General features: G+C 42.1%; 1 protein-coding gene across 1 annotated transcript in view; it reads left to right on the forward strand.

The window, feature by feature from the left end:
* CCDC60 (coiled-coil domain containing 60) overlaps positions 1–22,810 on the forward strand; it is a 209,766-nt gene that overhangs the window by 83,640 nt on the left and 103,316 nt on the right. Inside the window, exon 2 of the mRNA XM_027865495.1 lies at positions 14,599–14,670. Within this exon, the coding sequence (XP_027721296.1) occupies positions 14,599–14,670 (72 nt within the window). The remainder of the gene's footprint in view (positions 1–14,598; positions 14,671–22,810) is intronic.

Consider the following 22,810-nt stretch of genomic DNA (forward strand, 5'->3'; position numbering starts at 1 on the left):
CCATACCATACTATACTAAATTATACTATACTGTTCTAGACATGATTCTATACTATACTATTCTGTTCTACACACCAATGCCATGCTACATTGTTCTAGAAACTATACCATAACTATGCTATACTATATTTTTCTATATTATCTATACAATACTATATACCATATACTATGCTATAATTTTACTATAATTTATACTGATCTAGACACTATACTATACATATAAACATTTAAATGCAGGCTACTTTAACAATATCAATTACAAACTACCAATCAAGACCCATCCCATATGATTTACCAATAAAGGTTCCAAATGAAGAAAAGCACTGTCCCAGGGGACTTCAGCCTTGGCCCTCCATTCCCGTAGCTCCACCCTTAAAGCTATCTCCCAAAGGTGAGATCAGGATTCCGACCAGGATCCCCACCCAGCATTCTGACTTTGAACTAGGAGTCAGCCACCAGCAGCCAAAAGTTGTTGCCTGGGCCCCTCAGCCCAAGTATTTTCAGAAACCTGGCTAGGTTCATTTATTGGATTTATTGGATTTGTGTGGGTTGCCTTGTTTTTGTTTTTGTTTTTTTTGTTGTTGTTGTTGTTCTTTTTTTTTTTAAACTGAGCTTACGGTTCCTTTGCTCTGGCTCAATCACACAGCTGATGGACGCTTTGGGATTCAGGCAACCATCCCACCTTCATTCCAGTCAAATCCATCAGTCCCCCAGAACTCTGGCCCAGTTGAGCTTCCAGCCCTGGGCCTGAAGCAGGAGAGGGCGTCTAGCTCCACCTGCTGGAATTTCTGATTATTACATCCCTCTCAGAGGCTATTCGTCATGTCATCATGAGCTGGGCGTGGGGGGGGGGGGCTTCATTCTTCTCACGAGAATATTTGACAACATTTCCCCGCCAAGGCCCAGGAACAGGCTAGTAAATCAAATCCTCACCTAATGGGTCAGGAAACCAAGATCCTAGTCACTTCCCTTCCCTGGGGCTCAGTTTCCTTGACTATAAAATGACAAAGTTCCCTTCCATTAATGAACCCAGTCTTATCTTGAGTCTTACTTCTTGACAATTCATCATGTATAATTTGGGGCTTGGAAAAGCCGGGTTGTCCCTAGATATGCAGTTATGACATGGCCCTAGAATTTCTAGTAATAGATGATGGTCAGTTCTCATTAGATTGTAAGCTCCTTGAGGGCAGGAACTGCCTTTTGACTCCTTTTGTTTCCCCAGCACTTAGCACAATGCCTGGCACATAGTAAGTGCTTACTAAATGTTTATTGAATAAATGAATGAAAAGAAAGTAAACAATCCTATTTTTGAGTCAACCAACAGTTCAACAGCAAGCATATATTAAGTGCTTGCTGTGTGCAGGCAACTCTATTGATTGCTGGCAACATGTAGAAAGAAAGAAGTCAGACCAAGATGCTGACATCCTGCTGTGGAAACAAACATATACACAGACAAGTGGACACAAAATCATCAGAATTCTTTCAGGAGTTCTTCTAAAGTCCTATGTGCCTCAGTTTGATAGAGCGTTAACTCCCTGAGGGCAGGGAGGATTTCTTTTTTGTCCTTGTATCCTCAGCGCCTAGCATGGTGCCTGGCATAGAGTAGGTGCTTAATAAATGTTGGTTGGTTGGTTGATATTATCCTAGTGTCTTTCCTCTGTCGACAATAATAATAACAGTATTAATTACATCGTTCAGCCATTTCAGTCTCATCTGATTCTTAGTGACCCCATTTAGAGTTTTCTTAGCAAAGATACTGGAGTGGTTTGCCATTTCCTTCTCCAACTCATTTGACACATGAGGAAACTGAGGTCAATAAAATTAAGTTACTTGCTTAGGTCACATAGTACATACTTAATACGTGCTTGTGGGCTGACTGACTGACTGATTCTCAATACCCTGTGTGACCATGCACAAGTCACTTGCCCTCCACGGGCTTCATTTTCCTCATCTGTAAAATGAGGAGTTTGGCCCAGAGGGCTTCTGAAGACCCTTCCTACATTCGATCTGTGCTCTGATATGTGGCCTTCTGGTCTATCCAGGCCTCTCCTCACCCTAAACAATGAAACCACTGTCTACATATCATATTGGACAGTCTTGTGTTCACCAGGCAGTTTGATCATTATTCTTCTTAATTAGTTTTTTGATAATTAATGGTTTGCAGCAAATAGTTCCAGCTGCTGGTCATTGTGTTTCCTTTGTGCTTTCTCAGCCAACCACCAAGTGAGCTTGTCAAGCCCAGCCTTTGACCTTGCCAGAGTCCCAGAACCTCAGACGCCATCTTGTACAATCTAGACCTGAACAAGAACCCCTCTCTGCGACATCCTTGACATTTGGCCACCCAGTGTCTGCTTGAGGACCCCTAGTGATGGACAGCTCACTGGCCCTGTAAGCAGCACCATTCCAACAGTTAGACAGCTCTAATTGGCAGGAAGTGTTTCCTGACATCAAGCTTCAATCTGTTTCTCTTTAACTTCTCCCCATTGTTTCTGGCTCTGCCCTTTAGGGGCAAAAAGCAAAGCTAATCCTTTGTGTGTCACACCCTTTGAAATACTTGAAAAAAATATTCAGGGCCTTCCCCATCCTCCTCTCTAGTTTGAAGTAAAGATCCATAGCAGGAAGAGCATTAGGTAACCTGCCACAGCATCCTGGGACATGGCCATGGCCAGTTCAGGACAAATGTCTCTGTCCCAGCAACCTAAATTATAATAGCAATAATTCATTTATATAGAGTTTTGAACACATTTTATTAGAAAGGGGAAGGAGAAGGGAAGTGAATACACATTTATATAGTACCTACTATGTGCTTTACAAATATTATCTCATTCGACCCTCATAACAATCCTGGGTTTTGTTGTTTGGTCGTTTTTCATTTGTGTCTGACTCTTCATTATCCCATTTGGGGTTTTCTTGGCAGAGATCCTGGAGTGGTTTGCCATTTCTTTCTCCAGATCATTTTACAGATGAAGAAATTGAAGCAAACAGGGTGAAGTGACTTGTCCAGGGTCACCTAGTTAGTGTCTGAGGCTAGATTTGAACTCAGGAAGATGAGACTTCCTGACTCCAAGCCTCACCCCCTATCCACTGCGACATTTCAACCATTTCACTAGATGAATGGCCATCATATGCCCCTTGGAGCAGTGATATTTATAGACACTGTATTCTTTGGGCAACCAGCATCTGGGAGGACACTGGCACCACAAATGGGGCAGAGGAGGGGGGCGGGGTTGCTGCTTCGTTGCCAGGTTCCCAAGGCCTTCAGAACCACAGGCGATGGATCTTCTGCTGGAGCAGTCATTACCACCCCACTCGCACCACCCTCCACACTACCTGTAAAGTTCTTCTGGCTTCAGACCCCTGCACAGGAACGTCTCTGCAGAAGCTCAGCTGAAACCTAGAGCTGAGAATTTTGTGTTGGGGACTTGTGAGAAACCCTGGAGCGGCTGCCTGAAAATAAACGACTAACGTCTGCAGACTTATTCTGCACCATGCTGTTTATCTGACATCAATCTTACTTCACACTGGAGCCCTCTAAGTATCATGGAGCTGTTTTGAAGCAAAAATCTATTTAGTCTTGCAAGCGAAGTTGTAATCAGCAGGTTTTTCCAAAGACACAGATTTTCACCAACAAGTTTTATTTGTTTCCTTGCTGAGGACAGTGGTAATGAGATAGTGAGCTTTCCTTCTCCAAATTATCAGCTCAAAGGCAGTCCAAACCAGCTGAACTGGAAGGTGTTTCTACCTAGTGAGATGTTGTGAGCTATGCCTTCCCTCTGGTTCGTCTGTCTGTCTGGGCTGGGCTGGCCATACCCCAATCATGGTCATCAGCAGAAAGCCTCTGGAGAGCCTGGCAGATGCTCTCTGATGCCTGCTTAGATGTTTGTCCACATTCCAGCCAGAAAAACCCATGCCTGAGGCTGAAAGAGGCACCTTTGCCAAGAGAGAGACCGCCTTCTAAGCCCCTCATCTGCTCCTTACCTGTGCTACGATGCCATGGCCAGCATCCTGAGGATATGAAAATGGAAACACATGGCACCATTTCTCACTGGCATCAGGAAGGAGCTTAGCCTCCCTCCCGTGCATTTTATCAGGTGAAGTGCAAAGGATGTTTTCCTTCTCTAGGCTGAAATTTGAGGCAGCTCTTTACGGTAAGCCATGACTGGTACGCAAGCCCTAAGGAGCAGCAAGCTTGTTCTTTTATGAGGAAAGATAAGGCACAGCTAGCTCATGACCTCTCACCATTAAGAGAAAGCCACAGAGGACCAAGCATCAGGGATACCTGACTCACCCAAAGACCCCATCTTGCACAAGAGATTAACTTACCCACATCCACCCCACCTGCATGTGCACCTGGATGCATTTTCCCAGTCCCTGACTAATTCTTATTCTCTTCCCAACCCCTTTTCCAAACATCCAAACGTTCCTTATTGAGCGTACAAACCATCCCTCCAGTGTCCAGGGTTCACACCCTCAGTGTCATCCCCACCTCCTAACTCTCCATCACCCCACATATCCTACCAGCTGCCAGATTTTGAGGTTTCTACCTGCTCATCTTGCCCATGTTTACCTATCTTTGAAATCAATATTTGTCCCCAGTTCAAAGCCTCCTCATGCTTGACTCCTAACTCTCCATCACCCCCTGCTTGTTCTGTTACTTGCCTAAAACTGCTGTCTCTACTTCTATGCCTCTTGAATTTATCCTCTTCTCTCCACTCAAAAGGCCACCATTCTAGTTCAAGTTTTTATCACTTTTTGACCAGATGACTACAGTAACCTTGACTTTTATTTCACCCTTGAACTTGATTCCTCAGAGGTTATGGTGTGCCATGATTCACAGCCATATGCCAATCCTAGAAGAATATTGGCATTGTAAGGATTTTAGTATCAGGGAGAGGCTGGTGGTCATAGCTGACATAGTGATTTTCATAAGTTCACACCTGACCAGGTCACTTTCCTCTCCTCTCTCTCCTACTCAGAAAGCTCCAGTGTCATCCCATTAACACTAGGGATCAAATACAGACTCCTCTGTTGGCTATTTAAAGAGCCTCACAACCTAGCCCCAACCTTACTACACATTACTCCCCTGTACACACCCATGGTCCAAAGCGCTGCTCCTTACTGTGCCTTTGGAATGACTGTCTTTCATTCCTGGAATGTACTGTCTTATCATCCCCACACCTTAGACTCCGCAGCTTCCTTCAAAACCAACTCAAGTGCCAAACTTGCGGACAGTAGGAATTGTTTCATCCCTTGTTTTTGCATCATTCGCACCTAGCACAGTGCCTGGTACCTTGTAGGTGCTTAAAAAATGCATGATGGTTAGTTGATTCTATATAGGACCTCTCCTGATCTCCTCCTCCACCACTCCCCATTTCCTAGTACCTCCCCACCAAACTTACCTTGTATTTATGTATTTATTCGGTATTCTGTTTATATCCATATGTACATGGACAGAGACAACGTTTTTGCCTTTCTTTGTATGCTTGTACCAGTACCTGGTACATATACAGTAGTCACTCAATAAATGTTTGTTTATTGAGGGATTTCTGTAACACTCAGAAGTGAACATAATATGCCTTGTCCTTTATTTTACCCTTGACCTTGATTCCTCAGAGATTATGGTGCTCCATGAGTCACAGCCATATGCCAACACTGGGAAAATACTGGCATTGTAAGGAATTTAGTGTCAGGGAGAGGCTTCTGGTCATCAAAAGCACTTCACAGTTTCTCAAATATGATCCAGCCCACTCTCTTCCTATTATCCTCTGCTGGGTCCAGTTTTTTGTCCATTTGCTACATGTTTCTGAGATATACGTATCAACAGACTCATTGGTTTCTATGTACATCAACTGTATGTGATAAACTGAGCAACAAGCATTCTTCATCCACTTGGTTTTTCTTGTGTAGATTGTTAAGCCAATATCTCTCATTAAGTCAATTCATTCATCATGGATCTTTTTGAGGAGGCAATGTAGTACTCTTTGGCTCATTGCAATCAGCATGATGTCATCTTCACCTGAAGAACCATCTTATGCCTCACCTTTTCCCGTCTGTTTACAACTAGGATTTTGACATTTCTGAGAAACAGATCCATTCCTAAATACACACTTCCTTTATTTAACAATGCTGGCCTGTTACTACTCATGTAGCAAAGGGAGCCTCTCACCTTTGAAGTTAGAGGTGTAAGATCTATTATAACTACCCAGTCTAGCCCTTGCCCAGTACTGGGAAACAATGTGGAAAGAACACTGCATTGGGACTTTAAAAATCTGGGTGAAAACCCAGCCTCCCTCAGTTTTGTGATGTCGGGCAACTATCCATTTTATAGGTCATCTGTAAAACGAAGATAATATCACATGATGGGAAAGAGACCAGTAACCATTCCATATGATAATCCCCTTGAAATATTGGTCTGAGCAGGTCACTTCCCTGCTCATAAAGCTTTAGTGACTCCCTATTACCTCCTGGACAAATCACACACTCTTTAATTCAACCTTGCAAGCCCTTGACAGCCCAGATACAGCCTCCCCTTCCAGATTTATTTCATATCCCCCCTTTCATGTATTCTATATTTCTGACAAACTCACCTACTTAACTCTTCTGTGAGCTGGGCATTCTAGTTTCCCATCACCATACCTTTGCACAAGCCATCCCTCATGCTTGGACGTACTCCTTCCTCACCTTAGCCTCCAAGTATCTTTAGGCTTATCTTCAAGTTCTTCAAGGAAAAAATAAATCTTCAAGGCTCATCTGAAGTATCATCATTTATAGCAACCCTTACCTTAACCCCTTGGTTGTTGATGCTTTCTCTCTCCTCAAATTATCTTAGATTTACTTATTTGGCTTATAGTAAGTACCTAATAAATACTTTTTCTTTCATTCATTCATTCCTTCATTAATCCGTCAAAAGGAGAAGGGAAGATGGCAGAGGATGAGATGGACAGATAGTGTCATGGGAAGCAATGAACAAGAGCTTGGACAGATTTGGGGAGATAGTGGAGGATAGAAGAAGCCCAAGGCATACTATGGGGTTCATGGGGTCATGAAGAGTTACACACAATAGAGTGAATGAACAACAAATATATGTTATATGCCCCAGCAGAATCCTTGAGTACAGGAGCTGTTTTTCACCTGGTCTTTGTACATCCAGTAAAGTAGCACAGTACCTTGTCCATATCAGGGGCCTAAGAAATGCTTGTTGAAGGGAAAAAAAAAAGAATGAATGAATGAATCATTTAGAATAACTCAAGCCATTTATCCTGGAGAAGAAAAGTCACAGCAAAGTACACACATGATAGCAATCATACATTATTTGAAGGGCTGTCATGTGAACAAGATTTGTTCTGTTGATCCCAGAAGATGTAACTAGGGTGGAATGGTTGGAACTTACAGGAAGGAAGATTTCAATGTTACACAGACCCCAGCCCCCAGGCCCTACACAGAGGGGCAGTAAAACTTTGCAAATACAGCTGGTGCTATATCTGAGTGTGCCACCAGGTGGTGGTGTAAACTTGAGCTAAGACCTTCAATAACCACACGAGTCCCCCATCCTCTATAGCTCCCTCCTAGTCCCTTACCAGGTTTCCTTCTAAAGTCTAGGGGAAAGGATAGTTTGACAATAACTCATAACTCCTTTGTTTAGATTACCCCCATTCCTATTTAGTTCCCAGATGTTTCTTTCTCTCCTCAGAGTAGTTTGGAGTCACCTAATCAGCTAAATTGCATTTGCTAAAGGGAAATTAAACAAACAAGAGTATACATTTATGAACTATGGAGTAGCCTCAGCCCAGCTTCCCACAACCTCCACCCCACACTCTCTTCTCTGGCTTTCCCTGTTGCTCTTACAAGTAAGGGGAGAGAATGTTGTATCCATAGACCTTGACATAATAGCCCTTTTAAGAATTCCTGGGTAGCTATGTCATGAAAAGGGAAGGGAAATTAACTGGTCATCTCCAGCTTTCACTCCCCTCCATCTTGTTGCATCTGAAGCAACTACCACTTGAAGTCTGACCCTCCCACTAGACAAAGCCCCAATTTGTGTCTTTCAGGGGGTTGGCTTCCGTCCCCTTCTCTTCTCTTAATATTATAGCTGCTCCCCTGGGAGTCCTGGTCAGAAAGAGTGAGTTTCTGAAGGACTCCTACTTCCAGGTTGGCTTCCGGAAGGGAAAGAGGAAGCTGCTAAGTGCTGGAAGGAACCTTAGAGGTCATTGAGTCCAACCCTCTTTAAAAAAAATAGTACCACCAACAGAGACAATTCAGTCTCCAACAGTTTCAATAGCTCCTTTATGAAGATTGAGCCTGGAGCTCTCAGTCCCACATTTCCATATCTTCTCCAGAGTCCAGTGACTAAGAAAATGAATTCTCCAGAGCACCACCACAGACTAGAACAAAAATTGCCCCAGAGAGGGATTGACTCCAGTTCAACATACGGAAAGTGTTTCTAAGAATCAAAGCTATCTCCAACTGATGGGTGCCACCTTCAATCAATCCATCAATCAATAAGCATTAATTAGGAGTTCACCTCTTGCCAGGCATCAGGGATGTAAAACCAGAAATGAAACAGTCTTTGCCTTCAAAGTGCTTTCATTGTGTTGGGGGAGAGAATGTGCATATAAATACAAGCTACATCTAAATAAAATACAGGGTAAATTGGAGCTTAAGCTCCTTGAAAGTTTCCACTGTTTTTGTTTCTGTCTTTGTATTCCCAGCACTTATAATGGTGTCTCGCATACAGTGGTACTTATTAAATGCTTGTTGACTGATAACAGGTAATTCCTAAGACAGGGACTGTTTTCCTTTTTGTCTTTGTATCTATGGTGTCTTGTGCAGTATTTGGCACATACTGGACAACTAGGTGGATGGCACTCTGGATATACCTTAAAGCACTATAGAAATGCTAGTTATTTTATTGTTATTGTTATTATTATTATTATAAGTGGTAAAGGATTTATAATCAGAAGACCTGGGCCGGGATCACAGCTCTGCCACTGTCTACCTGTGTGACCTTGGGTACATCACTTAACCTCTCTGGGCCTCAGTTGCCTCACTTGTAAAAATGACTAAGTTGGATTAAATAACATTTAAGGTCCCTTCTAGTTCTAAATCTATGAGCCTGGAAATGAGTACCTTAAATTGGTAGTGAATTACCCATCTCTGGAACTCTTGATGCTGAGACTGGATGATCATGTGTTTAGGGGATGATGTAGATGGGTTTTCATAACTTGAATGTATGCAGGACTAGACACCATCTGAGGTCCCACTTAACCTATGGTAAATATGGTAAACAACAATTCTACCTTGAAAGACTCATGAGAATGAACAAGACAATATACCCAAAGTGCTTTGGAATCATAGAGCCTCAAAAATCAGCAATTTTTGCTACTGTTATCCCTGTGTTTCTTCCCACCCTGGTTCATACCCATAATTTATCTGTACACTCTTTTCATGTGCTGCCCCTTCCTTCCCTCCCTCCTTTCTTCCTGCCCAGCAATGCTGAATAGTTAAGCTCCTTTCCATTTCCACACAATACATCTGAAATTGTCTAATCATTTTTGTTGGTCTTCTATGAACTCCTTCCAAGTGCTCTGCATTCTCAGATTGAGAAACATAGCACTCAATGAAGGGTCCCAGCTGTTCCCCTGGTGTTTGTATCAGTCTGAATGCATCCAGTGGGAATTAATTTCCATATTAATTTTGTTCTAGAAAGTGGCCCCAATTTTTTAAAGTATCAAAAGATGAGATGGAGGGTTTTTGTATGAAATACTAGGAAAGAGTCTATGGAAAGCTACGATGCCACTGGCTGCCACTGACAAATTCTAATCTGTTGGCCAGGCCATTGTTTTTCCATTTACAAAATGGAATTTAATAAAGATTTAGTTGCTTGGCCTTGGAAACATCACAAATAGGGAATTGTGCTGTAGAAGCAATGCAAAGGACATCAGTGAAGAAATGTATGACTGTGGGGAGAAAATGGACTGGTATCATAATGAGAGAGGTGGAGGGAGGGGGACAGGAAGAAGGGGGAGGTAGAGGGACAGAAAAAAGAGAGAAGGAGGAAGGAGAGAGAGAGAGAGACAATGTGAAGGAATAGAGGGGGAGGGAGGGAGGGGAAAGGGATAAAGGAAAGGAAAGAAGGAAGGAAAGAAAGGAAGGAAGGAAGGAAGGAAGGGAGGGAGGGAGGGAGGAAGGGAGGGAGGGAGGGGGGAATAGCAGACAGCTCCTATATTCTGTTGGTATCTATGAAAGGTCCAAAGAGCTAAAGGAAGGACCCTGGTGCATTGGGGGTGATGCCCACCCACATATCCCTGCACCTTCCCGTGGTGAACATATTGGAAGAAGTGCCCAAGGGTCATATGGGAGAGGCAGGAATGGAAAGAATTTGATATACATCAATGGAGGATGCAGATGGGATCTATAGCCGGGGACCTGGACCTACCTTCTAAGGACTCTGGGGTCACACACACCAAGTCCAATCCTGGTAGCCTGATCCCAAAGCAGATCAGTATCTCTGTAGCTCATTGTCTCCATTCCAGAGTAAAACTCCAGGGACATATGAATAAACCTTAGGTACAGCTCACATCTGGGGTTCCCCAAAAGTAGGTAACTTGTTCCCCAACTTCCACAGCGGTGCACAATGGGTATCATGTTTGAGATATCAACCTTTCTCTCACCCACCACAGAAAATGGATAACATCCAAAGGACTCACAGGCATTTTTGAACAAATACAAAAACATAGAACACTTAAATTTCCCATTAGACTTGAATGAATGAGTGAATGAATAAATGAATGAATAAATGAATGAAAATGCATTTACTGTTTGTCAGAAACTAGACTAAGCTACAAATATAAAAAGCAGGAGAATTCCTGCCCATAATACATTCACATTCTAAAATCGTCCATATAAGGTTGTGGTGATCAGAGGGGTGTTTTAAGGAGTGTGCTGGAGCCAGCTCTAACCATCCATTTGGACAGTCAGTTGTTAAATTTTCAGTGAGACTATTTATATTTCAGCAATCAAATCGGCCTGCAAATCAGGATTTGGTTTATTGTTTTGTTAATTGTCTAGACTTAAGAAAGAAATAATAATGTAGATTAACCTTAAAAGTATTTTACATACTTAATTTTTCCCCAAAGAAAAGGGTTATTAAACATATGCCAGCATAGCTAGGTGGCACAATGGAATAGAGTGCCAAGCCTGGAGTCAGGAAGACCTGAGTTCAAATTTCAACTCAGACACTTACCAGCTGTGTGTAGGTCACTTAACTACTGCCTGACTCAGTTTCCACATCTGTAAAATGGGGAGAATAATAACACTTACCTCCCAGGGTTGTTTTGAGATTAACATTTGTAAATAGTATCTACAGTGGAGATAATATTAGTAAAATACTTTATAAACCTTAAAGCACTATCTAAATGCTAGCTGTTTTTCCACGCTTCCTTGTGAGCTAGGGCACCCCAAGGTGGGACTAATAGCTCTGAAACAGGATGAGGAAGGACCAGGAAAGGAGGGATATGACCAGGGATGTCCTCAGGTAGCCTCAGGGACAATGATCCTCAGGCTATGATGAGAATCAATCAGCAATCAACAAACATTTGTTTCCATTTTTATTATCAATTAGCTAGCATTTTTTAAAAGCCTCTACTACATATTAGGCACTGTACTAATTCATATAAAAGAGAAGAACAGTCTTTTTCTCTCAAGGAACTCACATTCTAATGGGAGAGATAGTATCTTTTGTATTTATCACATCTTCATTTCTGAATATATTCCTTCCCCTCCCCTAATCTTGCAACAAAGAAAAAAAAAGGCAGAAAATCAACAATACTAACCAACATGTCAACTGATTCTGATAGTAAACACACTGTTCCACACCCATAGTCCGTCAAGAAGAAAAGAAGGTACATTTTTTTCATCTCTTCTTCAGGGCCAGACTTGGTCATTATAGGAGCACCATGATCAATTTCAGGGTGGGGGGGGGTGGTTCTTTCCATTGACCTTATTACAGTTATGTACATTAACAAGCATTTAGTGAGCACCTATTGGCTAGGGCCAGGGCAGGAAAGGGGAGTCTTTGACAGATAGTGCTTTACATTCAGCACTTGCTGGGACTCTAAGTGTCTTGTAGTATAAAGGCAGCTTCTTGGGGGAAGAAGGCCATCATGGCAGCTTCCGTTTCCAAGTAGCTCAGGACTTTTATATGGGGGGCAGAGCTGCTCAAGTGAGTCTGACTTACCCAGCCCTGAGGATGAAGTCAGGGAGAGATGCCCCAAGGAGCTCAGAAACTGGAAGCTTAGAGGCTAGAAGACTAAGGAAATGAGTTGGGGGCTGGCTGGAGAAAGATTTCATAGAAGAGACAAAAAAGGAGGGCAAAGAGGCTAGGGAATATAGAGATGGGTATTACTGGGTAAAAAAAAAGACTGGGCAAGAAAATTAAAAGAAAAACAGAAACTCTGGGCTGCAAAAAGAACTTCAGTGGAATATACTGGATTTTTTTTAAACTTACACATGCAAATGCTAAATATGCAACAATCTCAATAAAATCCTCAAATGTGAATTTATATGTAGGTAACCCATCATCATCAGTTTTTAACCCATTGCCAAACTGGATAAAAAGGGATCTCATATCCTTTTCCTCTCTCAATTGTTGACTTTTTGCCTGTCCTTCAGTAACAAGAATAGCTTATGTTGCTTCAAGGTCTATGAAATACTGTCCTCAAAACCTACCCTAACAATACTGTGTTGACCTGAAAGTTGGTTAAAGAGACAACAAGCTAGGTGATAAGTGAATTCATATTGTTTATTCCCTTAAGTTAGCCACATGTACATGGAGCCAGAGCTTTAACTCTGACTGAATCAAGCAATTTTAGGAGGACATTTAAACCTTGACTCAGGATGTCTGTGTTACTCAGATCTATGGTCTCCATATATGTTTAACCATAGCATGAGAAAGGAATTTTCTTAACTGAATAGGTTGTAAATACAATAAGATAGGAGAATGTCAATGTGTAAATGATAGATCCAGGATATCTGTGTTTCCTTTATCATTAACATGACACAACATAGCATATGTCCATAAAATACCAAGATAAGAAAAGTCCCATTATTAAAGGTAGTGTCTGGGTTAAGGCACCTTAGTGGCCATAAACAAAAGAATGCTCTTGGCCAACTTCAGCTGTTGACATGGGAAGGAGCGTTCTTAGTTTACTCAGAGAGAAAAGATTAATTCAGATTTTTGGCCCTTTTGGGGCTCCATTGATCTCAAATGATTATCAGCTGTGAGGTGGGCTATACATGTATTGTGCCCATTTTACAGATTAAGTAACTGAGGCTCAAGGAGATCAAGTGATTTGCACAAGGTAATTGGAATTGAAATTAAATCAATGGATAATCATGAAAGCCTGTGTTCCCCTGATACATTCCTCAGGGCCAATAGACATTTTTTTTTACTATCCTACATCTACAAGTCAGTACAAAAAGCATTAAGTACCTGCTGTGTGCAGGGAACTATGCTAAGCCCTGGGAGTACAAAGAAAGGCAAAAGGCAGTCAGTCCTTGACTTCAAGGAGCTCATAGTCTAATTGGGGAAATAATGTACAAACAACTAGGTACATACAAAATATGGATGTTCTAAATGGGCAGGGGAGGGGGATACTAGAGAAAATACTAGCAGAAGATATCTCAAGGAGAAGATACCACTGAGGGAGAGAAGTGGGGAGGGTCCTCCTGCAGAAAGTTGGATTTGAGGTCTTCTGATTGAAGTGAGAGAGAATAACTCCAGTGGCTCCCTAGAGTAGTAGCTAGGTGGCACAGTGGATAGAGCACTGGGCCTGGAGTCAAGAAGACCTGAGTTCAAATCCAGTTTTAGACACTTACCAGCTGTGTGACCCTGGGCAAGTCACTTCACCCTGTTTGCCTCAATTTCCTCATCTGTCAAATGAGCTGGAGAAGGAAATGGCAAACCACTCTAGTATCTCTGCCAAGAAAACCCCACAAAGGGGTCACAAAGAGAGGGACAAGACTGAACAATAACAATTAGCTCTACCATAAAATACGAAATCCTAAGCCTGACATTGAAAGCCTTCCTCAATCTGGTTCCCACCTACCTTTCCAGTCTTATTTTGTATTGCTAGCTATTCCCTGTAAATAACATTCCATCTTCTGCCTCTCTGCATTTACATAAGTCTTCCCCTTTATCTGGAATGTTCTCTCTCTGGAATGTTCATATCCACCTTCTAGAATCCTTAACTTCATTCAAAGTACAGATCAGATACTACTACCTAACCAGGCCTTTTTTGACCCCACAAGTCCTCAGTACTCTGAATCTCCTAAAATTACTTTGTATTTCTTTATCTACATGCATATTGTATCTTCTGGGTGGAATGGATGCTCTTTGAGGGCAGAAACAACTTGTTTTCAACTTGTTTTCGACTCCCCAACTCTGATGTAGGAGTTGCTTAGTAAGTACTTACCGGATTGAGTTGTGTTAAACTGAATTGATTTGATCAATTTCAAAACCCCTTTCCTGACTAGAAAACTAGACATTGGTCCATTAGCCATGGCCAAGACAGTTGCTTAAGCATCTAATTTTCTTTCCAGGACACCAAGAATGAAAACTCCCCTAGAAGTCCAAAGGATATGGAAAAAGCAAAGGCTAACAAAATTACAAAGGTAAGCCAAAGAAGCATTTCTTTTGGGTCTTTTGTTGAATCCACAGACCTGTTCATGGGGCTGTGTCAGGGCTTGGGGATTCATTGAAAGCTGCCCTCCCTTGAGCCCCCGCAGCAGATCCATTCTTCACAATGTTTCTAAGTCAGAGTTTCTAAGGGCTTCCTTTTGGGTTCCATCTGAAGAGAATCCCCCACCCCAGGACTCAGAACTAGGGTGACTTCTGTTCTTCCAGGAAGAAATATAAATAGAGTCATAAGATTTGGTCTTGGAAGACCCTTGGAGACCATCGAGTCCATCTTTATTTTAAATATAAAGAACTGAAGCCCAGAGATGTTAAATGATTTTTTAAGGTCACAGAAGTTTTACATGACAGATCTAGTATTGTATTGAATTTAGTTAATTAAATTGAACTGAACTGAATTGGGGGAAAAAAAAGTAAGCATGATACCTGAGAGGGCTACTATACTTCATCATTAGAACCCACAAATGTAGTCATAGAATCCTGGAATCTCAGCACTGAAAGGGACCTTAGAGGTCATCTAGCTCAACCCATACCTGAGCAAGAATCCCCTCTACAACATACCCAACCTAGCCTAGCTAGTCACCTAGCCTTCGACTGACCTCCTTCTCGGACAGAGAGCTCAGTGCTTCCAAGGTAGTCCTTTGTGCTGTTGGACAGCTCCCGATCACTAGGAATTTCCTAACATCAAGCTGAAATTTTCTTCTTTACAATTTCCAAGCATTGTCCCTAGTTCTGTCCTCTGAGACTAAGCAGAAGAAAACTAAGGCCTCTTCCAGGTAACAGTCCTTCAGGTACTTGAAGACAGCTAGGTATCCCAATGGATAGAAGGCTGGACCTGGAGTCAGGAAGACATAAGCTCAAATTTGGCTTCAGACACTTACCAGTTGTGTGACCCTGAGCAAGTCACTTAATCTCTGTCTGCTTCAGTTTCCTCATGCATAAAATGATGGAGGGGCAACCGGGTGGCACAGTGGATAGAGCACTGGCCCTGAAGTCAGGATGTCCTGAGTTCAAATCCAGCCTCAGACACATAACACTAGCTGTGTGACTCTGGGCAAGTCACTTAACCCCAATTGCTTCACCAAAAATAAATAAATAAATAAAATCATAGAGTTGAACTCTATGACCTCTGAGGTTCCTTTCAGCTCTAAATGTGTGATCCTATGCACCTGAAAGGGTTGCTTTAAGCAACAAAAATTAGAGGTATATTAAAAGCCGAGAGAAGCATCACAGTATCATGGATAGAGAGCTGACCTTGGGAGTCAGGGAGACCTGGGTTTGAGGCCACCTCTGACAGAGATTGGCTTTGTGACCTTGGGTACTTCACTCTGAGTGCCTTGGCATCTCTCTACCACTCACTGGCAGAGCAGGTGCCCACCTGCTTTGGCAGAGAAAGTCCCTTCATCAAGAATGCCCTTTACTTATGGAACCACAGCCAAAAATTAGAATCAATGCACTTTATAAACACAAATTCTGATATACAGGTATAGTCTAAGAAGGCAAGCCTCACTAACTTCCCAATTTCAACTCAAACCTGTTCTATTTTTTTTTAATTTTAAAACAAGCAACAATTATTTATTAAGTACCTGCCATGTGCTAACCACTGTGCTAAGCACTGGGGATACAAATATAAGCAAAAATAAAGATGGTCCCTGACCTCAAGGAGCTTGATCCTGGTAGGAGAAAACACACAAAAGGGAGCTAAAAGCAGGGGGGGGCTTCTGGTTCTAGAAAGTCAGGAACCCAGTAAGAGGAGAAAGCATCTGGAGCCTTGTGTTTTCTCAGGCTCAATCTATAAGAATAAAATGAGGCATTACATCCTGTTTTAAAGTTAATTTTATGGTCACTTAAATGGTTTTGTAAAGCAGCAGTGCCTTGAGTTTGACATCCACGTCTATGTAAATTGGAAAGACCTAACAACAGTCACATCTTTACCATAAGATATGTGCTAACTCCAGAGGGGAATTGTAGATAAGCAACAGTATCCTGGACTTGGAATCAGAAAGACATGGATTCAAATCCTTCTTCTGACCCTTACTGGTTGTGTGACCCCACACTAAGTCATTGAACCTCAGTGGACCTCAGATACCACTCTAAGACCAGACTAAGTTACATCTCTGAGAACTGCCATGCAGAACACATATTTAGCCCATTTGGGAGAAATACTCTGCCATTTTTTAAAGCACACCACTGTCAAATGCTGTTCTTAAAGTGCTCAGGTGAGAAGTAACTCATTTGTGCTACTCAGTCATGTTGGATTATCATTTTCATTATGATTATTTGAGCTCTTAGAACAATGCCTGTCACATAATGGCGGTAATAATAACAAAGTAGCTACCATGTAGGGCAGCTAGGTGGCACCATAGTGCACAGACTGCTAGGCCTGGAGTCAGTAAGTCTCATCTTCCTGAATTCAAATCCAGCCTCAGACACTTGCTGAGTGACCCTGGGCAAGTCACTTAAACCCAATTTGCCTCAGTTTTGTCACCTGTAAAATGAGCTGGAGAAGGAAATGGCAAAGCACTCCAGAATCTTTGTAAAGAAAACCCCAAATGGGGTCACAAAGAGTCAGAAAACCACTAAACAATAACAAGCTAGCATTTATAAAGCCCATACTATGGTCCAGGTACTGTGCTAATTGCATAACAAATATTATCTCATTTAATCATCTTAACAACCCTGTGAAATAAGTACTGTTTTTAGCCCCATTTTACAATTGAGGAAACTGAGGCAAACTGACTTGCCCAGAGTCACACAGCTAGTAAGTGTCTGAGGCTGGATTTGACCTCAGACCTTTCTGATTCCAAGGCCAGCACTCTAACCATTGAACCACTTAGATGTACTTAATAAAAGTTTCTCTCTCTCTCTCTCTCTCTCCCCCTTCCCTTCCCTCCCCCATCCATCCATTCATCTATCTACCTATCCATCCTACTATTTAATTATCTTTCTCTCTACCTGTAGGCAGATAACTAGCTAGTTATCTGTCTGTCTATCCATCCATCCATCTAGTTAGCTAGCTATCCATATAGGGGTTAGTAGGAAAAGCTCTATCTGTTAAGTTCTACCTCTAGCATTTACTGGCTGTATGTACAGGCAAATAATTTCACCCCTCCATTTCCTCATCAATGAGAATGGATAGAATAATGCATGCACAACCTACTTCACAGGGTCATTATAAGGAAGATGGTTTTGTCATGCCATAAAGTGCCATGGAAAAGAGAGTTATAACTGCAGGCACAGAAGCAATGAGCATGTCAAGGGATCTGTGATTCCACGGGTATGAGAACTTTCTCCACAGGTGCAGATCACAACCCCTACATATCTTAGTAGATAAGCCTTACAGAGCTTCTTAAAACTCAGAGGGGTCATGTAGGTCAACGTCATATAGTCAGCAAATTTTAAAAACAAGATTTGAGTCTAGGTCTTTCTGATTTTGGGTCCAACATTCCAGTCTGCTGTGCATAGGAGAATTTTAGGATCCCTATCCTGGGAACTGTAGACATACTCCAAAGGAACTTACCCAGTTATCTCATCATGCATGCTCCACATGAAACCATGGAAGTCCTGATTTCCAGCTTCCTGAATATTTGGTCTAAGGCCAAAGATGATCAGTACCAATCCATTTGTAACACAGAACTGTGGCGTGCACTTGGCTACCCTTAAGCCAATTGCCAGAATATACCAAAGCTTGACAGTTTGTCATAATTCTATGAGTTTCTAGAGAAGATCTAAGGATTTGGAGCTGGAAGGACCTCAGACATCATCTAAGCCAACTTTTGAAGATGAGGAAACTGAGGACAGGGGAGGTTGAATGTCCTCATAGAAATCACAGAATCTCCAAGTCAGAAGAGCCATCTAAGTCCAACCAAGACCTGAACAAGTATCCTCTCTACAACTTATCTGACAAGGGGCCATCCAGTCTCTGTTAAAGATTTCCAGGGAGAGGGGGCACTGCCTCTCCTGCCTCTGGAGAGCTTTCCACCCTCAGAAAGCTCTCGTTTGCTAAGATATTCCTTATATCAAGTTTAAATCTTCCTCTTTGCACCTTCTACTATGATAGTAATTGATATATTCATGTATGATAGATTTAGAACTAGAAGGAAGGAAACAGGCATTTATTAAGCACCTATCATGTGCCAGGCACTGTGCTAAGCACTTTACAAATATCTCATGTGACCTTTATAACAAATCTAAGAAGTAGGTGCTATTATTATCTCCATTTTACAGTTGAAGAAATTGAGGTAGATAGAGGTGAAGTGACTTAACCCTGAGGTCAGATTCAAACTCAGGTGTTCCTGACTCCAGGTCCAGCACTCTCTCCCCTATACCCCATAGCTGTATTGAAAATTCCCAGTGAGGCAATCCTCCTAAGGTCTCCTGCCCTAGAAGGCCCTCCAGTGAGGGAGCCAGGCTAAGTCTCAAGGGAGCCAGGCTAAGTCTCAAGGCAGCCCATTGCAGTGCTGGACAGCTCCCCTTGCTCCAAAGGTTTTCCTGACAGCCAGCCTCAAGTTCCTGGTTTGAAGATAGTTTCTTCCTCTGCCCTCTGGGACCAGCAGAACACAGCTAATTCCTCTTTCTTGAGCCAGGCTTTCCAATACTTGAAGACAGCCAGCAGGAGATCATGATCCTGATCCTCCTTCAGTCTCCTCTTTTCTGGGCTAAACAAGCCAAGTTCTTTCATCTGGTCCCAGATACCTCCACTTCCTTCCTCACACAATTGCTAGGAGGCCCCACTAAGAGTTCTCTGGCAGCCTTAAGGTGGCTATAACTGGTAACTATTATCTGAGTAACCCAGTTTGGAAAAGGGTAGGAAGCAGCCATCCTTCAGCTCTTGGGGTCTCATTTTCATTTTCCACTCGAAAGACCCAGAGCAGCACTTATGACCCTCTCACTTTAAAAACAAGAAGGAATTTTCTAAACTATTTCAATTTTATTGAGATCTTTTGTTTTGCTTCACCTTCATCTCCACCTATGTCCCAATCCCTCCCTCACCCATTCACCTCCACCCATTAAAAAATAACCTTTAATAAAAAATAAAACAGCAAGAGGGGAGGGACAGTAAGGCAATTTGATATAACTAACCAACACATTGGATACTAGATTAAAAGCTAAAAAGGACCTTAGAGGTCATTGATTCCAACCCCTTCATTTTACAAATGAGGAAAATAAGGCACAGAGAGGTTAAGTCATTTAGCTGGTAAGTGTCTGAGACTGGGTTTGAACTTGTATTCCTGGTGCCAGGTCTAGCCCACTCTCCACCATGTCACAGGGTGAGCTGCCATCAGCTAAGGCTGACAGTATAAGTGGTGTTCCATACCCATAGCACCCTCCTTACAAATCAATGTGGCCACAGGACATCCAAGCCTGGATGTCTCCAGACTTGTAGCTCATAGCTCTCAGTAGCATCTCACCAGCCCTCCCCGTTTGAACAGTGGCTTTCTCTACTCTACCCTCTACTAATGAGCATCCATAACACTTAATTCTTGGCATTTCTCTTTATTAAAAAAAAAATCCGGTTAAGTCTCATTACAGAGGAATTAGTTTAGAAGAAAGAAAATCTAGAGAATAGTTCCTGAAAATATGGGACTGAAATTCCTTTTATTATCAAAAGATAAAGGCCAATTAAGTCTCATTGATTTCTGCCAGTCCAACAAGTTAGCATCACCAACAGGAAATCTGCCCTGATACAGGTGAGAAGAGGCATTGACAGTGAAGCCCCTAAGCAGAGAGGGAGGGGGTTCCCCACCAGCTGTGCTCCCTACCCCACTGGAAATGCCTCAGGATGACCTGAGAGACAGCAGCAGAATAACAACGGATATTTACATGATAGCTTTTCTGAGGAGGAAGGGGAGGTAGGAGGGTCCAGGCCTGTGAATACATTGTTGTGGGCAATTCTCAGTGGAGAAACTCGTGCTACCAATTCAAACTGCTCTCCTGCAACTTACATCCTTTTTTATGTTCTAATCATGCCATAATTCTTTATTCCTTAGGATTTCCTTTTTTGTTTTGCTTTGCCCCCCACTTATTAGTATTTTATTTTTTCCAATTACATGTAAAGATAGTTTTCACATTTATTTTTATAAGATTTTGAGTTCCAAATTTTTCTCTTTCCCTTCCCTCCCCAAGACAGCAAACAATCGGATATAGGCTATACACGTACAATCATGTTAACCATATTTCCACATTAGTCATGTTGTCGAAGAAGAATTAGAACAAAAAGGAAAAACCACAAGAAAGAAAAAACAAAAAAAGTGAAAACAGTATGCTTCGATCTGCATTCAGACTCCATAGTTTCCTCTCTAGATGTGAATAGCATTTTCCATGATGAGTCTTTTGGAATTGTCTTGGATCATTGTATTGCTGAGAAGAGCTAAGTCTATCATAGCTGACCATCATACAATGTTGCTGTTACTGTGTACAATGTTCTCCTGGCAATTTACATTCTTAAAGAGGTGCCTAGAGCTCTGAGAAGTTAAGTGATTTGTCCAGAGTCACACAGCAGTTGACTGACACCAGTCAGACCTTGAACCCAAGTCTTCCTGACTCCAAAGCCTGAGCTCTCTCTCTCTCTCTCTCTCTCTCTCTCTTCATCACGTTATGCCATGCCATCTCTATAGCCCCTCATGGTTCATAAACTGCTTCACTTACATTGTTTGGCTTAGGTTTCACAACAATCCTGTGAAGCAGGTAGAGCAGGTATTATTATCCCATTTTCACAAATGAGGAAACTGAGGCACAGAGAGGTTAAGTGACTTGCTCATGACAACATAGCCAGGAAGTGTCAGAAGTACACATTAAGTGAAGATTCATAGGACCATATTCTCACTAGAGCCTGAAAGGACTTTAGAAGTCATTTAAAATTATTCTGCATGATGTAATTGAGAGAGAGAGAGCACTAAGCTGGAAGCCAGGAAGACCTGGGTTCAAATCCCACCGCTGACATAAAATGGCTGTGGAGAGATTTCCTTACCTAGTAGTTCCCTGTATCAATGAATCACAGGTCATAACCCTATTCCAATTTATTGTGTATATCATTCAACCAACATCATCACGCAATTGAAATGGCAATCTCCAAACTTACCAATGAGCCTTTAATTGCCAAGTCTAATGGCCTTTTCTCTATGTTCATTTTTAATAACCTCTCAGCAGCTTTTGATGATGTCAATCACCCTCTTATCAAGTCTCTCTTCTCTAAGTTTTCATGACATTGCCCTCTTCTAGTTCTCATCCTACTTATCTAAACACGTCTCAATCTCCTTTTCTGAATCTTCCAATAGGTCATGCCCGATAATTGGGGTTGTGTCCCAAGGCTCTGTCCTGGAGTCTTTCCTCTTCTCCCTCAATGCTCTCCCACTTGGTGATCTCACCAGCTACTTCTTTGGTCTCCTTCAAGGTTCAATTCAGATCTTACCTTCTACAACACACACACAAGCACACACCTCCTCCAAGACCTCTCTTCCGTAATTGTATCCATCTATACTGTATATATCTTGTATGGCTCTGCCATTAGACTGTGGCACTTTGAAGGTAGAGACTTTTGCCTTTGTCTATATCCCCAGCACTTAACAAAGTACCTAGCACATAGGAGGTACTTAAAAGATGTTTATTAATGGATTGTGATCTCTTGAAGGCAGGGGTTATCTTTTGCTTTTCTTGTATCCCAGCATTTGATTGATTGCTTGTTGACTAACTACATATTCTATACACTTATTTTGAATATGCCTCTAAATCATGTATATCACATCTTCCCTGATACAACACAAGTTCCTTGAAGTCAGGTTTGTTTGTTTGTCTTTGAATCCTTGGTGCCTAACACAGTGCCTGACACAGAGAATTAAGTTCTTAACAAATGCTTATCCAACCCTCTCATCTCTAAAGATAATGTAAATGAGGCCAAGAAGCCAAGTGAATTGGCCAAGGCCATGTAACAGAGTAACGTGTAACAGTAACAGAGCTCCTCTAATTCCAAGTCCATTGCTCCGTCCACTTCACCTAGGCTGCCTGCACTTATCCATTATGCCCAACTCCCTCCCAGTTGGCAGCAGACAGCTTGCCAGCCTAGCAAAGGGCAGGCAGCATAGCTTAGCAGAGAGACTATTAAGTAGTCCTTATGGCCTT

This window comes from Vombatus ursinus, unplaced genomic scaffold (assembly GCF_900497805.2).
Source record: "Vombatus ursinus unplaced genomic scaffold, bare-nosed wombat genome assembly UNPS02001287.1, whole genome shotgun sequence".
In the NCBI taxonomy this organism is placed as follows: domain Eukaryota; kingdom Metazoa; phylum Chordata; class Mammalia; order Diprotodontia; family Vombatidae; genus Vombatus; species Vombatus ursinus.